The sequence below is a fragment of the Pelodiscus sinensis genome, chromosome 27 (genome assembly GCF_052426305.1).
Source record: "Pelodiscus sinensis isolate ZL-2025 chromosome 27, ASM5242630v1, whole genome shotgun sequence".
NCBI lineage: Eukaryota > Metazoa > Chordata > Testudines > Trionychidae > Pelodiscus > Pelodiscus sinensis.
In genome coordinates this window covers 18,597,196-18,614,417 of record NC_143078.1, presented here as the reverse complement: position 1 = coordinate 18,614,417, position 17,222 = coordinate 18,597,196, and the positions used below count along the sequence as shown (strand labels likewise).

The window sequence follows — 17,222 nt, the reverse complement described above, 5'->3', positions numbered from 1 at the left end:
GACCTGTGTTAATGAAGCTAGCTAAGTGGCCTGATGAGTCCCATTCATAGATTTGGATGTGAAAATGTGGATGTTAAAGGCAGGAGAAATTGGCTTTGTAGTGCGTTATCCAGTTCATGTCTTTATTCAAACCCAGCATAGCAGTGTCGGATTTGCAGATGAATTCCAGTTTTGCACTCTCTCTCTAACTGGCTAGTGACATTCCTTTGTAGAAGAATGGCTACTTTTCAATCCAGGAGTGAGTGCGCAGGCAGGTTAAAATGGCCCCCTGCAAGTTTCTGTGTGTTATCATTTCTGATGCCTGATTCGTGTCCATTTATCCTCTGTCAGAGACAGCCCAGTTTGGCCAATGCAACGTCAGAGGGGTCTTGCTGGCCTAGCTCACACCAGAAAATGTGCAGTTGTATGAGCCCCTGATGTAGGCTGGTTTCTGGACAAAGACTGAGTTCCTTCTGAGGCTTGGGGTGGCAAACTGCTCCAGACACGGGACAGGCTCCTGCTCTGATCACACAGTTTTTGGTGGGATGGTTTAGGCTTGGTCTACACACAAAACTGAGGATGACATCACTGAGTCTCTCGAGCAAGAGAAACCTTTTGCACATGGTGTGATGTAGTGGGGGTACCTTGCTGGTTGCTATGCTGGGCAGCGGGCTGTGGGTGACCTCCACTGGCTGCTGTCTGCAGCAGGGCAGGGGATGAGTCATTATGCAAGGGGGCTTCAAACCTGTCTGACCAGTTATCTCCCAGGGAGCGGAACAATGGGAAGAAGGGGAGTGGGGCCCTGGCTGGGGGCAGGGCTGGAAATGAGTGAGTTTAGTTTCTGGCTGGGAGCATGGAGGAAGCAGCCTAGGGAAAGGGGCTGGAATTTAGGGGCCCAGGCTCCCCCATCTCAAGGGGGGCTGAGGCATCCTAGGCCTGCCCTGTAATCAGATTCCATCTGTGCTGTATCCTGGAGAAGCAATAAACTCCCTCTGTTCTACTGGCTGGTGGAGTCTGTCCATGCCATTACGGGGGTGCAGGAGGTGGGGGACCCCCAACGCGCCATCACACATGGGAACAGTTAAGATGACCTAATCCTCAGAGTAGACACAACTAGAGCAATGGAAGGAGTCTGTCACCAATCTAGCTACTGCCTCTCAGACAGGTGGGTTAGCTACATCCATGGAAACCCCATCCACTGACGTGGGAAGTGTCTCTGTAGCCGTGCTCTAGCTGTGAGGGTAGCCCTGGAGTTGTGCTGTTGTAGCAGCAGCAGTATAGACACTCCCTTAGCTTTCCCGTTACATTTTTATTATCGTTGTGTTGGGGGCTGCCAGCAAGTGGGTCTTTGCTCCACGGTGGGCAGTCACAGATTTCCTGGAAGCCAGTGGGCAAGGCTTTCATTCAAGCAGAGGGAGCAATTAAGTACCCTTTGCTTAGTGATAGCTGAAGCAATAGAAGCCACCGCTCAAGGCACTGACCCGCAAGGCAAGGTCTGAGCAAAGCCCAGCAGCATGAGGGGTCTCCCTGAATACCGACTGCAAGCACAGGACCTGGGAAACTGGTTTTGGTTGCAGCTGTGTGTGAAGGGAATAACAGCGAGCAGGCAGCGAGAGGCCAAAGCAGAGTGTGGCTCTGGGAGAGAACCAAGAAAACTTTTGGGCAGAGCGTTGGCTGGAGGGGCAAGTGTGGAGACTGTGAGCAAAGACCCTCTTGCTGTTGTTTGTTCCTGCAGCGCTCAGGAGAACAGGACCACGTCTCTACTTACTGGAAGACTGACGTGCTGGTGATTGACCCTGCAGGGTTCGATTTAGTGGGTCTAGTAAAGGCACACTAAATTGAATGCTGAGGCATCCTCGCCAGCACTTCTTGCTGTCATGAGGCGTGAAGGAAGTCGACAGAAGTATTTCTCCCTTCGACCTCTGGCTGTGGGGCTGCCCCAGAAAATTGCTGCTAAGTTCGTCGGCCCCCGCCATGCAATTTGTGTGGAGTTGTGAATCTTGCAGCAGTTTTCCCCGCCAATGCAGACCTGGCCTTAGTCAATAACCAGGGATGCATCGAAGAATGTACCTGCCTTGCGTGGTCCATGTTTCCTCCTATTGGAAATGACCCTTCCCCAGCAAGGCCTCCAGTGCAGGCCAACGGCTCCAACCAGAGGAAATCTGCATCAAAGGCAGCTGCAGCTTGGGAGCAAATCCCCCACCCGTCCTGGCACAGGGCAAGGCTCCACTCTGCCCCCATCCGTCCTGGCCTAGATTCCCCCTTCCTCTTCCGGTAGGACCAAGCACAGGCAGCAGCAGATCCTCAGCTACATGGTAAATGGGGGGTGGTCGCTCCCTGGTCGGCTCTTGCCTCTCTCCTGGCCCGGCCCCTCCCTGTCTCTGCCCATGGAGCATTGAAAGCTTTGCAGCAATGCCGTGGTGCAGTGGGCTGGAGGGGGAGGATCTCAGGTGGCTTCTCTTACTCGGGCTCCGGGTTGGGTGGGAGCAAAGGGGCCGACTGGAGTAGGACGCGGGTGTCTGTGTCCGTGCCACCGTGGTGGCCACAGAGGAGGCAGGGCATCGGGGCCACTGGCCTTTTCCTGCCCTACGCCGTGAGCGTGCCCCGTCTACACTAGGCCTCCTGCACTTGCTACCCTGGCTGTGGGGCCGCCAGGGTGGAAAATGTGGCGCTGCCCTGGGGATTCTGGAAGGGGGACCAAAGAAGAGCGTGAGAGGAAGAGCCCTGCAGGAATCCCTGGGGCTGGCAACACGGCACCACAACCACGACCAGGAGGCAGGGGCTACTGGGCTCCACAGTAGGTCAGGCCCTCTGAGGCGGCAGCTGCAGGTCCTGAGCCAGGGGAGGAAAAGCACAGCCTGGGTGCGCTCTGCCCCCACCCCGCCGGGCGGCTGTGTCCTCACGTGGTCCAGTCCAGCAGGCCGGCGGGCTCTTTGGGTCTCCTCCCCAGCGTGCCGAGGCCCGGGGACTTGCGGTTGCTGTCCGGCAGGGGCTCGAAGCCGGGGCTGCTGAGGGAAGGCGGGAAGCCGCAGAGGGAGTTGATCCCGTGGTGGTGGCTGGGAGAACCAGGGATGCCCATGAACTCAGCGATGGTCCCATGGGCGTGGGGGTATGGAGACACGCAGGGGGAAGGGACGCTCTCGGGGGCATCAGGCAGGGGCCTGCCGGGCTCCCCGCGCCTGCGCTGGGCCACAGGTTGTTCTGCAGCTGAAACGAGAAACAGGCAGAGGAGGCTGGGTTAGCAGCTGGGCGCCTGGTCCCTCCTGCGGCCGGGCTGGAGCGCGGCAGAGTGCAAACGGAAATTTCCATCCCTCCCCTCCCTGGGAATTCCAGTTTCAACTTCCCAGGCTTACCATGAACTGACCCCCTTCCCCCAATGAATTGCCCTGGTGCTGTTTCCATAACAACCACTGACATTTTGAGTCGGAAATGTCAAAAAGAGCCGATTCAGCATTAGCCTGTGTTCCCACGTGGGGCCGCTGCCTCCTGGGCGTGGCCGTTTGGGCCCTAGAATGCCCTTGATGGACTACGTTTCCCATGATGCCACTCCACCGGTGGGGAGACTCGGGGGATCATGAGAGATTGTGCTGGGGGGGCTGTACACCTGGCTCTACGGGTTAATGTGGACCCGAGAGGAGACTCAAGGAGCTTGGCTTGTTTACTTTAACCAAAAGAAGGCTGAGGGGGGACATGATTGCACTCTTTAAATATATTAGAGGGATAAATACCAGGGAGGGAGAGGAATTATTTAAGCTTAATACCAATGTGGACACAAGAACAAATGGATATAAGCTGGCTAGTAGGAAGTTTAGACTCGAGATTAGACGAAGGTTTCTAACCATTAGAGGAGTGAGGTTCTGGAACGGCCTTCCAAGGGAAGCAGTGGGGGCAAAAGATCTATCTGGCTTCAAGATTAAACTAGATGGGTTTATGAAGGGGATGGGTTGATGAGATAACAGGATCTTGGTAACTAATTGACCATTCATTATCAGTGGAAATAGGTCAATGGAGGGATGATAGAAGTTACTATAGAGAACTTTCTGGGTGTCTGGCTGGTGAGTCTTGCCCACATGCTCAGGGTTTAGCTGGTCGCCATATTTGGGGTCGGGAAGGAATTTTCCTCCAGGGTAGAGTGGCAGCGGCCCTGGAGGTTTTTTGCCTTCCTCTGTAGCATGGGGCACAGATCACAGCTGGAGGATTCTCTGCGTCTTGGGGTCTTCAAAGTATTTGAAGGCTTCAATATCGGAGATATCGGTGAGAGGATTATTCTGGGAGGGGTGGGTGAGATTCTGTGGCCTGCACTGTGCAGGGGGTCAGACTAGATGATCAGAATGGTCCCTTCTGACCTTACAGTCTAGGAGTCTGAGTCTATGAGAGAGGCCAATAATCCCAGCCACCGGCAGGGCGGCCAGGCCTTGTTACAGAGGAAGAAGAAACCCAGCCGGGGGGAGAGCTGGGTAGTGGCTGGGAAAGAGGGAGGCCAGCTTAGACGGGGTGCCAGGGTGAGGGAAGAACGGTGCGGCCGCTCCCCCGAGGGAGAAGCGCTGAGTCAGGTAGAACGGCCCCAGAGAGTTTGTTCCAGTTTTTCCTTGACCAAAAATCAAACAATTTTAGGAAAAAAACAAAAATCTCCCCTTGGAAGATGTCAGTTTTGTGGAAACGACATTGTCCACTGCTGCAGTTTTCCCCTTTCGGAGGGAGCCGGGGCCTACTGGCCTGCCCATTCACACGGCCGCAGGCAGCAGTAACCGCACCCCCAGGTTACACCTGTGGACGTGAGACCCGAATGCGACCCAGTGTGTTCTGAGGGGAGTGAGGGCTGGCCCTGTACCTGAGGGTAGCTGTCAGCCCTGGGCAGCACAGAGAGGCCGTAGGTGGCTGCGAAGGGATGCCTCGCCTCCTGGATTTTCCCATAATGTTCCCGTTTCCGCCACTTGGCTCGCCGATTCTGGAACCAAACCTGGGAAACGGTGCAAATGCCAGGTGAGCTCGGACTGTCATTCACAGAGACATGGAGCCAGCCAAGGGGCAGCGCTAGCAGAGCCCCAGTGGAAAGGGATCAACTTTAGACCTACCAAGGGCTTACAGGGGCAGGAGATAAGAGACCCCCAAGGAATATGTGGCAGGGCCTTAGGGAGCACTGCAGTATCCAGGGGGTCTGTGTCATATGAGGTATGGTGCAGAGGACTTATTTTGGCTGCTAAGGGGGGATTCTGCAGTGAAATGTGCGGTACTCACACAATGTTTCCATTCATGTTTTCCATCTATATGTGGAATAAATTCTGTTCTGCACACTGAGGCCTGTGTGGATGTGCACCACCAGGAGACACACACCCTGCTGGCTGTGGGCGCTCTGCTAATCAGCTGGGCGGCATTTGGCTCTCCCCTGGGTAGTCTCCCAGGGTACATCTACACTACAGCGCTAATTCGAACTAACGCATCTAGAACTAAAAACTAGTTCGAATTAGCATTTTGCTAATTCGAACTAGCGCGTCCACATTAAGTGGATCCTGAACTGGGCTTAAGGATGGCTGGAATCAGAGGAGGACTTAGAGCGTGGAGATGCTGCCTCAGGCTAGCCGAGGGCTGTGCTTAAAGGGTCCCGACCCCCACCCCGGACAGACAGTTCTCAGGGTTCCCCGCTTGTAAAGCAGTCCTGGCTTGGAGTGCCCGGAGTACCCACACTCGGCACATCACAGCACTCGGCCATCAGCCCGGCTGCACTTGCCGCAGGCTGCCATCTGGGGAGAGGGGGCAATTGGGGGGCTGCAGGAGAGCTTCCACCCCCAGAAGCCCGCAGAGCCAGCCCAGTCCTCCTCATCGGGGTCTCGTACCCCATTCCTCCCTCACCTCCTTCCACTTACCCTTCCCTAGCCCCCTTTCCTGATGTACAAAATAAAGATAACGTGTCTTCCAAAATGGAATCTGTCTTTATTGAACAAAACTGGGGGAGACTGGGAGGTGGGAGAGGGGAAGAGAGAGGCTGGGAGAGGGGAGGGCAACAAAAATGATCAGGGGTTGGGAACAGGTCCCATATGAAGAGAGGCTAAAGCGACTGGGACTTTTCAGCTTAGAAAAGAGGAGACGGAGGGGGGACAGGATAGAGGTCTCTAAAAGCAGGAGTTGGGTGGAGAGGGTGCATACAGAAAAGTTCATTAGTTCCCATAAAGAAGGACTAGAGGACACCAAAGGAAAGGAATGGGTAGCAGGCTTCAAACTAGTAACAGAAAGTTGTTCTTCACAAAGCAAAGAGTCAACCTGTGGAACTCCTTGCTGCAGGAGGCTGTGAAGGCTAGAACTGGAACAGAGTTTAAAGGGAAGTGAGATCAAGTCATGGAGGTTGGGTCCATGGAGTGGTATTAGCCAGGGGGTAGAAATGGTGTCCCTGCCCAAGGTTTGTGGAAGGCTGGAGAGGGATGGCACGAGACAAATGGCTTGGTCACTGTCTTCGGTCCATCCCCTCCAGGGTACCTAGGGTTGGCCGCTGTCGGCAGACAGGCTACTGGGCTAGATGGACCTTTGGTCTGACCCAGGACGGCCATTGTAAGCTCAGGGCTCAGGGTTGGGGGTCTCAGTGGACCCCCTTGATTTTCATGCACACCTGCTCCTGGGTGGCCAGGCTGGCAGCTCTCCTGCCCTAGCCAGCCACTTTCCTGTGCCTAGTGCGGAGATCGTGGACGAGGTCCACGATGTCCACACTAGCCCAGGCGGGTGCCCGCCTCTTGTGGTCCCGGGCAAGCTCCCGGGAGCCGCCAGCCTGGTCCTGGGAAGAGTGGGAGGGCTGGGGGGCATCGGGTGGGTGGCTCGATCCGTGCCAGGTGCAGGGTCTGCTGGCTGGGTGCTGGCAGGCTTGCACCTGGCACGGGCACCGTAGCCAGCCCGTGCCCCTTTAAGGGGTCCGGGGCCGGGAGGGGGGCAGACGAGTTTCCCTGGTGTTGGCCAGAGTGGCCACCAGGGAAACCTGGGAAGGGCTAGCCTCCCACTAGTTCGAATTAAGGGGCTACACACCCCTTAATTCGAACTAGCTAGTTCGAACTAGGCTTAATCCTCGTGGAATGAGGATTATCTAGTTCGAACTAAGCGCTCCGTTAGTTCGAATTAAGTTCGAATGGAGCGCTAGTGTAGCGCCTATGAAAGTTAGTTCGAACTAACTCTGTAGTGTAGACATACCCCAGGGAGCCCTGGGCTGAGCCCTTGTCAGCTGGGCTTTTCCCTACAGAGCACCGCTGCTGCTTCAACTGGTTTCATCTGGGCTCCACCCTTCAGTCCTCCCATGGGTGGAAATGGATTTGGTCTCGTACCAACCCCAAGGGGGCCCAAAACTGAACCCAGGAGGCCAGCAGGGAATCCAGGCTCAGCCCTGGGAGATGGTCCGATCTCGCCCCTCTAGCTGCTGGCAGGGGGTTACTGGCAACGCTGCCTTGTGCAGGCTGAGCAGGACTGTGGCCCATCCTGCACCCCCAGGAGGAAGCCCAGGGATGGGCCTTGTGCTTTGTGTCTCCCGTGCCCCCATTCTGCGGGGGCTGGAGAAGGCCGGGAGGCAGGAGGCAGGAGGCAGGAAGCAGGAGAAGCAGACCATTGTCATCAGCTCCTGGGCTGGAACCCAGACTAGAGGTTGGGGAGCCCCGTGGGAAGCTCTGGGCAAAGGCCATAGTGGGTCTAGAGTCAGGCTGGAGCGGCCAGGCTGGGTCAGACAAAGGCCTGCCCAGCCCAGGGGCCTGTCGGCCGGCAGTGACCACGGCCCGGAGGCCCAGAGGGAGTGAACACAACAGGGAATCACAACGGGACAGCCCCTACCCCCGTCACCCATTCCCAGCCTCTGACAGGCCTCGGGACTGTCCCTGGACTGGACGCTGCCTTCACCCAGGAGGGGGAGACTAGAAACTGGTCTGGCTGAGGCACAAGGGCCATAGGCAGACCCGAGCGGCTGCTCAGGGACGCACCGACGTCGGCCCACCCAGCCCCTGGCTGGTGAATCGCAGACTCAGGCTGCGCCTTTGCAGGTGGCGGGTCAAGGGCGCGGCTCGGAGCCTGTGTCTCCTGGCCAGCAGCTCCGGGCTGGGTGGCTGGCAGGGTCTGGGAGCCTGTTCCAGGCCGTGCCTGCTGCTGACGGACCAGCTCCTAGCGGCCGAGTGCCGGTAGCCCTGCAAGAGCTGTGTCTGTCTGGCTCCCGTGGCGGCAGGGCCAGGGACTGACTGGAGACAGCGCCGGGAGGGGCCAGGCCTACTGGGCACGGGACAGGTGGCGTGTGGGGCCATTTCCTTCGCTGTCCCTGTTCTCTGCATAACAAGGGCAGGCCTCGTGCCGGAGGGGGCAAAGGGAGCAGTTGCATAGGGCCTGGTGGCAGCGGCCGAAGCACCGGGCCCTTTGAATTGCCATGGGAGCGCTGCTTGGTGGCTCTGAAGGCTGGTGGGGGAGAAGGGGAAGTCCCAGCACTGCACTCAGGTGGCGCTAAGGAATGACTGTCAGTGGCCCCGCCCTTCTGTCATTGACTCCACCCCTCTTGTCTTTGGCCCCACCCTTCTGCCCGAGGCTCTGCCCCGTCCAGGGCTCATAGCCGAGCCCCCCAGGGCCGACTCATCCATTAGGCACAGCAGGCACAGTGCCTAGGCCCCACCATACTTTTAGGGGCCCACGAAAATGTTTTAATTTCTTTTAAAATCAGAAGAAAAAAAATGAACTTTTAGGGTTGAAGAAAATCTATTACATTTTGCCTAAAACAGAAAATAAATAAAATGTTGAAGTATTTAAAGTTATATCAAAAATAATTTGTAATATTTTTTTATGGAGGATGTGGCCCACGAAGGCAAAAGTGCCGAGGGCCCACGAAAGTCATAATGCGGCTCTGGAGCCCCCCATACCTGGCCCTGGGCCTTGGCCTGCCGGTGAGGAATTCAGTCACTAGCACCGGGTTCACCTTAAAGGCTGCAGCAGAGCCAGGGAAATTAGCCTCTCTCCCCCATAGTACAAGATCTCAGAGGGGCAGCCAGGTGAGTCTGTTTCAGCAGAACCAGCAAGGAATCCATTGGCACCTTAGAGACTCACACATGGGTTTGGGCACAAGCTTTCATGCCTCTGACAAAGTGGGTTTTACCCACAAATGCTGCTGCGCAACTCCCCAAAGTAAATTAATTAATGGAGATTGCCTGTCTCCTAGGACTGGAAGGGACCTTGAAAGGTCATTGAGTCCAGGCCCCTGCCTTCACAGCAGGACCAAGCACCATCCCTGACAAATTTTTGCCCCAAATCCCTAAATGGCCTCCACAAGGATTGAACTCACAGCCCTGGGTTTAGCAGGCCAATGCTCAAACCACTGAGCTACCCCTCCCCCCGTAAGTGCCAGAGGACTCCCTGTTGTCGTAACACACAGAACACGCCTTGCTGTGGTGACTGCTTATTTTTATATCCCCACGATGGCCTTGTCTACGCCGCCACACTAAGTTGACTTAGCTCCATCGCTCAGGCCTGTGAAAGATTTCGCCCCGGCCTGGCATAGCTCTATCTATCCCTCGCTGCAGACGCAGCTACACTGATGCAATTCTTCCGCCTGCCCAGCTGCTGCCTCGCAGGGAGGGGCAATAATGACAGCGATGAGAAATCCCTTCCGCGGGTGAAGGACGTGCCCACGCGATGGTGCTACAGAGGCCCAGCCGCAGCGCTGTAGCTGTGCTACTGTAGGGTGGCCACACACACAGCCGCACTCATGCATTCCTGGGTCTCAGGTTTCCCCAGGCTGCTTCTGTCCTGACGTTCTCCAGACTCTAACAACGAGCATATTCACAGGGGCCTGGGCAGTGCCTGGGGGAGCTAGCCGCAGCTTCTCCGTCAGATGTCAGGGCAGCGCTGGCCTGCGTGCCGACAGGGAGCGAGCCCCGGCGGGTGACTGCCGCTTGGTGCTATGTGGCGAGATGTTGGCAGTGTTGTTTCTGGCGGGCGCTCCATTATATGTCCTGGCTCAGAAGTTAAGCAGCCTGGTCTGTAGGTTCCTGGGTTGTTCTTATTTCCCTTTTTATAGATGGGCTCTAGATTTGCCCTTTTCCAGTCTTCTGGGATCTCTCTCGACTTCCATGACTTTTCTAAGATGTTAGCTAAAGGCTCAGATACCTCCTCTGTCAGCTCCTTGAGTATTCTAAGATGCATTTCATCAGGCCCCGCTGACATCTCACCTTTCTAAGTAATTTTTAACTAATTCTTTTCCTATTTTAACTTCTGAACCTACCTCTTTTTCTCCGGCATTCACTCTTGTAGGCATCCTATCGCCACCAGCCTTCTTGGTGAAAACCGACACAAAGTCGTTAAGCACCGTTGCCATTTCCACATTTTCTGTTATTTCTCCCTCTTCACTGGGCAGTGGGCCTACCTTGTCCTTGGTCTCCCGCTTGCTTCTAATATATTTGTAGAATGTCTTCTTGTTCCCCTTTGGGTCTCTAGCTTGACTGAGCTCGTTTTGAGCCTTTGCCTTTCTAATCTTGCCCCTGCACACTTGTGGGCTGTGTCTAGACTGGCAAGTTTTTCCGCAAAATCATCTGCTTTTGCGGAAAAACTTGCCAGCTGTCTACACTGGCCGCTTGAATTTCCGCAAAAGCACTGACGATCTCATGTAAGATCATCCGTGTTCTTGCGGAAATACTGTGCTGCTCCTGTTCGGGCAAAAGCCCTCTCGCGCAAATCATTTTCGCAAGAGGGCCAGTGTACACAGCACAGTGCTGTTTTCCGGAAAAAAGCCCCGATGGCTAAAATGGCGATTGGGGCTTTTTTGCGGAAAAGCGCGTCTAGATTGGCCACGGACGCTTTTCCGCAAAAAGTGCTTTTGCGGAAAAGTGTCCTGCCAATCTACACGCGATTTTCCGAAAATGCTTTTAACGGAAAACTTTTCCATTAAAAGCTGTGACGTAGTGGGGGTACCTGGCTGGTTTCTATGCTGCTGGCTCTGGGGTAACCCCCACTGGCTGCCGTGGGTACCACGACCCAGCAAAACAGGATGAGTCACTATGCAACCAGTATGGCCAGACACCCCCCATGGAGAGGAACAAAGGAAGGGGGATGCTGCCCTGGCTGGGGGGCAGGGCTGGAAGAGGGTTGGTTAGTTGCTGTCTGTGAGCATGGAGGAGACAGCCTAGGGAAAGGGGCTGGAGTTTAGGGGCCCAGTCTCCCCCATCTCAAGGGGGCCTGAGGCATCCTAGCCCAGCTCTGTGACCAGATTCCATCTGTGCTGTGCTGTATCCTGGAGAGGCAATAAACTTCCTCTATTCCACTGGTGGGTGGAGTCTGTTGGTGCCATTTCGGGGTGCAGGAGACGGGGGACCCCCAACGTGCCGTCACACTGGTGTCAGAAGTGGGATGCACTGCACCCCGTGGATGGAGCGTCCAGCGGCAAGTGACAAGGTGCAGTAGAAGCAAGAGCCCTGGAGCCAGGCGTGCTGGAGCCAGAGCGAAGCGGTTCCTGGGAATCGTGGGGCGCTGCAGCACTAGACTGGTGAGTCTGCACCGAGGGGACCAGTGGGCAGATGGCCTACGCCCGACTCTTGAAGGCAGAGCTGGTGGGGCTGTGCAGAGAGAGGGGCTTGCCTGCGCAGAAAGTAACCAAGGCCCAGCTGATTGCCCAGCTGGAAGAGAATGACCAGCCACAGGGCCAGGATCTTGTCCCCAGGGGAAGCAGCCAGACCCCCCCTGAGAGTGTGTCAGGCTCAGAGAGGGGGAGGAGCGCTGGAACCCACTGGAGAGATGAGACAGCTTCCCCCAGGAGGCCTGCAAGCTGTAGCCCATCTAGGGCAGGGGCCAGCCCAGCGGAGCTGCGGCGGCTGGAGATCCAGCTGCGGATCAAGGAATTGGAAGTAGAGGACCGAGAGAGGGACCGGCAGGACCGAGAGAAGGAGCGCCAGGACCGAGAGAAGGAGCGCCAAGATCGAGAGAGGCAGCGACAGCATGAGCTGGCCATGGCAGAGCGGAGACCCGGCGGGGCACCGGCTGCGCCAAGTGCGGATGGGCCCCAGGGTCCCGGGGCTGCCAGGCGCTTGGAGAGGCTCGTGGTGGCCCAACTGAAGGACATGGGCGACATAGACGGATTCCTCAGCTCCTTTGAGAGGGCCTGTGGACTGCAACGGGTCCCCCCAGCTGACTGGCTACAGGAGCTCGTCCCCGCACTGAGCCAGGAGGCGGCCGGAGTGCTCAGTCAGCTGGAGGACCTACAGCCAGGGGATTACAACCGAGTCAAGGAGGCCCTGCTGCACAAGTTCGGGCTGACCCCCGAGATGTACAGGAAGACGTTCTGGGGGGTGCAGAAGGAGCCACAGGAGACCTATGTGGATCTGGCCTCCCACCTGGCGCGATACTGCCGCAAGTGGGTGTCTGGAGTCAGAGCCCAGACTGCAGAGGAGCTGCTCAAGCTGTTCATGATGGAGCAGTTCTATGAAGCGTGCCCACCCAAACTGGGGCTGTGGCTCAAGGACCAGAGACCAGAGAACCCCCAGGAGGCCGGGAGGCTGGCGGATGAGTTCACGGAGAGCCGGTCCGGGTGTGAACGGGAGTCCCGGAGAGAAAGGGAATCGCGCAGAGACCGGTTCTCGGCTGAGTGACGGAGGGAGTCAACCACGGGGCGAGACCAAGGAACAAGTTGTCTGTGCCCCAGAGAACCAGCCAGGGCCTGGACAGAGACAGCCCAAAGCCTAACTTGCCATCACTGTGGGCAAAAAGGCCACAAGAGGGCTCAGTGCACCAGGTCCCAGGACCAGGGGCCTTCCAGGGTTAACTGGCTGGGGCGGGAGGAAGGGCAGGCTGCCCCAGAGGCAGGGGCTGGCAGGCAAACCTCAGCTCAGAGAGAGGGGAAGGATGCTCAGTGCACCTTCCCTGGGAGGTCTGACCCTCGGGAGGCGGATTTCTCGGTGTACCGGGTGGGGGCAGGACGGCCCCTGCGGAGCGAGTGCCTCATACCCCTGGAGGTGGATGGTAGGAAGGTGACGGGCTTCTGGGACACGGGGGCAGAGGAGACTCTGGCCTGATCTGATATAGTGGCCCCAGAGCGGATACTACCCCACGCGCAGCTGACCCTGAGGGGCATAGATGGGTCCCCGTTTAAGGTGCCTGTAGCCCGGGTGCATCTGAAATGGGGGGCGAAGAAAGGCCTCAAGGAAGTGGGGGTGCACCTGCACTTGCCCACCGAGGTGCTGATGGGGAATGACCTAGAGGAGTGGCCCCATGAATCCCAGCGGGCTCTAGTCACCGCCCGGAGCCAGAGCCAGCGGGGGGCTGACAACGTGGGTCCAGGGAAGGACTCCTGGCAGCGTCCTCAGGGTCCCATCCCAGTGGACACGGGGTCCAGCCAGGCTGGGACTCCGGACCTAGGTAAAGGAAGGGAAGCCTGGGGGGAAGCCATTCCCGGGGAACAGGTCCCGATCCCTGCCTCAGTGGCTGAATTCCAGGCTGAGGTGCAGGCAGACCCCTCCTTGCAGAGGCTGAGGGACCAGGCTGGCCTCCATGCAGCTCAGCCCCAGGGGAGAGGTGGCCAGGAGAGATTCCTGCAGGAGCAGGGGTCCCTGTTCCGGGAATGGCTTCCCCCCAGGAAGGCAAGGGCATGGAGGGTCCAGCGGCAGCTGGTCGTCCCCCGAAAGTATCGCCTCAAGCTGCTGTATTTGGCCCACGACGTCCCCGTTGGGGGCCACCGGGGGATCCGGAGCACCCGGCTGAGGCTGCTCCAGCACTTCTATTGGCCGGGAATCTTTACAGCCGTGCAGCGGTACTGCCGGTCCTGTGACTCCTGCCAGAGGGGCGGGCAGGCCCAAGACAGTAGGAAAGCAGCTTGGGGGTCTCTACCCCAGATAGAGGACCCTCTGGGCTTGCTGAGAGAGTTATGGGAGGGGAAGACCTCCCTGGATGGAGCATCGGGGGTGGAAGCCGCCCTGGCTGTCCAGAGAAGGCTCGCTGGGCTAATGGCCCCGGCCCGAGAGACCCTGGCCAGAGATCAAGGCCAGCGGAAGGGTGGGTGTGACCCCTGTGACGTAGTGGGGGTACTTGCTGGGCTGTGGTGACCCCTGCTGTCTGGAGCAAGACCCAGCAGGGAAAACCTCGCTAGGCAGAGGTAATGCCAAACTTGTTGAACCAGTGGCCAGACACCCCCCATGGAGAGGAACAAAGGAAGGTGGATGCTGCCCTGGCTGGGGGGCAGGGCTGGAAGTTAGTGAGTTGGTGGCTGGCTGTCGGAGGGCATGGAGGAGAGCCTAGGGGAAGGGGCTGGAGTTTAGGGGCCCAGTCTCCCCCATCTCAAGGGGGCCTGAGGCATCCTAGCCCAGTCCCTGTAACCAGATTACATCTGTGCTGCGCTGTGCTGGAGGAGCAATAAACCACCCTCAATTCCACTGGCTGGTGCAGTCTGTTTGTGCCATTTCGGGGTGCAGGAGATGGGGAACCCCCAACGCGCCGTCACACTGGTGTCAGGAGTGGGATGCACTGCACCCCGTGGATGGAGCTTCCAGCGGTGAGCGACAAGGCACAGTAGAAGCAAGAGCCCTGGAGCCAGGCGTGCTGGAGACAGAGCGAAGCGGTTCCTGGGAATCGTGGGGCGCTGCAGCACTAGACTGGTGAGTCTGCACCGAGGGGACCAGCGGGCAGATGGCCTACGCCTGACTCTTGAAGGCAGAGCTGGTGGGGCTGTGCAGAGAGAGGGGCTTGCCTGTGCAGAAAGCAACCAAGGCCCAGCTGATTGCTCAGCTAGAAGAGAACGACCAGCAACAGGGCCAGGATCTTGTCCCCAGGGGAAGCAGCCAGACCCCCCCTGAGAGTGTGTCAGGCTCAGAGAGGGGGAGGAGCGCTGGAACTCACCGGAGAGATGAGACAGCTTCCCCCAGGAGGCCTGCAAGCTGCAGCCCATCTAGGGCAGGGGCCAGCCAAGCAGAGCTGCGGCGGCTGGAGATCCAGCTGCGGATCAAGGAATTGGAAGTAGAGGACCGAGAGAGGGACCGCCAGGACCGAGAGAAGGAACGCCAAGATCGAGAGAGGCAGCGGCAGCATGAGCTGGCCATGGCAGAGCGGAGAACCGGCGGGGCACCGGCTGTGCCAAGACTGGATGGGCCACAGGGTCCCAGGACTGCCAGATGCTTGGAGAGGCTCGTGGTGGCCCAATTGAAGGACATGGGCGACATAGACGGGTTCCTCAGCTCCTTTGAGAGGGCCTGTGGACTGCAACGGGTTCCCCCAGCTGACTGGCTGCAGGAGCTCATCCCCGCACTGAACCAGGAGGCGGCCGGAGTGCTCAGTGAGCTGGAGGACCTACAGCCAGGGGATTACAACCGAGTCAAGGAGGCCCTGCTGCACAAGTTCGGGCTGACCCCCGAGATGTACAGGAAGAAGTTCCGGGGGGTACAGAAAGGGCCACGGGAGACCTATGTGGACCTGGCCTCCCGCCTGGCGCAATACTGCTGCAAGTGGGTGTCTGGAGTCGGAGCCCAGACCACAGAGGAGCTGCTCAAGCTGGTCATGATGGAGCAGTTCTATGAAGCGTGCCCACCCAAACTGAGGCTGTGGCTCAAGGACCGGAGACCAGAGAACCCCCAGGAGGCCGGGAGACTGGCGGATGAGTTCACGGAGAGCCGGTCCGGGGGTGAACGGGAGTCCCGGAGAGAAAGAGAATCGCGCAGAGACCGGTTCTCGGCGGAGCAACGGAGAGAGACACCTCCGAGGCGAGCCCCAGGGACCAGGACCAGTCATCGATACCCCAGAAAACCAGCCAGGGCCCGGGCAGATCCGACCCGAATGGGCCCACAGAACCTAACTTGCCATCGCTGTGGGCAACGAGGCCACAAGAGGGCTCAATGCACCAGGCGCAAGAACAGGTCCCATGACCTGGGACGTTCCAGGGTTAACTGGCTGGGGCGGGAGGAAGGGCAGGCTGCCCCAGTGGCAGGGGCTGGCCGGCAAACCTCCGCTCGGGGAGGGGGGAAGGATGCTCAGTGCACCTCCCCTGGGAGGTCTGACCCTCGGGAGACAGATTTATCCGTGCACCGGGTGGGGGCAGGGCGGCCCCTACGGAGGGACTGCCTCGTACCCCTGGAGGTGGATGGTAGGAAGGTTACGGGTTTCTGGGACACGGGGGCGGAGGTGACGCTGGCACGGCCCGACATAGTGGGCTCAGACCGTATGCTACACGACACTCAGCTGACACTGAGGGGCATAGGCGGCACCCCCTTTAAGGTACCCGTAGCCAGGGTGCATCTGAAATGGGAGGCCAAGGAGGGCCCCAAGGAAGTGGGGGTGCACCCGCACTTGCCCACCGACGTGCTAATGGGGAGTGACCTAGAGGAGTGGCCAGACAGACCCCACAGGACGCTGGTCACCACCCGTAGCCAGAGCAAGCAAGGGGCTGGCGGCCCGGAACTCGAGGAGGTTCCCCAACAGGGGGCCCAGGGCCCCGTCCCAGCAGACCTAGAGTTGGACCTAGGCAGTGGGGGGAACCACGGCCCTGTCCCAGCCCCAGCCGCTGAATTCCAGGCGGAGGTGCGAGCGGATCCCTCCTTGCAGGCCCTGAGGGACCGGGCTGACCTGGGTGCCGCTCAACCCCTAGGAGGAGATTGCCAGGAGAAGTTCCGGTGGGAGAGGGGATTTCTGTACCGGGAATGGCTTTCCCCCGGGACGGTAGGCAAGTGGGGGCTCCAGCGGCAGCTGGTGGTTCCCCAAAGGTATCGCCGCAAGCTGCTACACCTGGCCCATGACATCCCGTTCTCGGGACACCAGGGGATCCGGCGCACGCGGCTGAGGCTGCTCCAAAACTTCTACTGGCCGGGGATGTTTGCAGCTGTCCAGCGGTACTGCCGGTCCTGCGACTCCTGCCAACGAGTGGGGAAGGCCCAAGACAGGAAGAAAGCTGCATTGAGACCCCTGCCCATCATAGAGGAGCCTTTCCAGAAGGTGGCGATGGATATTGTGGGGCCCTTGAACAGAGCAACCCGGTCAGGGAAGAAATACATCCTGGTGGTGGTGGACTTCGCCACCCGCTACCCCGAGGCCGTGGCCCTGCCCTCCATCGAGGCAGACACGGTGGCAGACGCACTGCTGATCATTTTCAGCAGGGTGGGGTTTCCCCAGGAGGTTCTCACGGACCAGGGATCCAACTTCATGTCGGCCCTGCTCCGGTGCTTGTGGGAGAAGAGTGGGGTGCAACACACCTGGGCCTCGGCATATCACCCCCAGACCAACGGGTTGGTGGAGAGGTTCAATGGGACTCTGAAGCAGATGCTACGGACCTTTATGCACAA

At 58.4% G+C, this 17,222-nt stretch overlaps 1 protein-coding gene across 1 annotated transcript; it reads right to left on the bottom strand.

Annotated features, from left to right (window-relative positions):
- Positions 1–2,878: 2,878 nt before the first annotated feature.
- Positions 2,879–10,291, bottom strand: ALX3 (ALX homeobox 3). Its single transcript, XM_089773568.1, has 3 exons — positions 10,199–10,291; positions 4,804–4,939; positions 2,879–3,186 (listed from the first exon to the last, which is right to left on the bottom strand). Exons 1-3 carry the CDS (start codon positions 10,289–10,291, stop codon positions 2,879–2,881), a joined length of 537 nt encoding a protein of 178 aa, XP_089629694.1.
- Between the last annotated feature and the right edge of the window lie 6,931 nt (positions 10,292–17,222).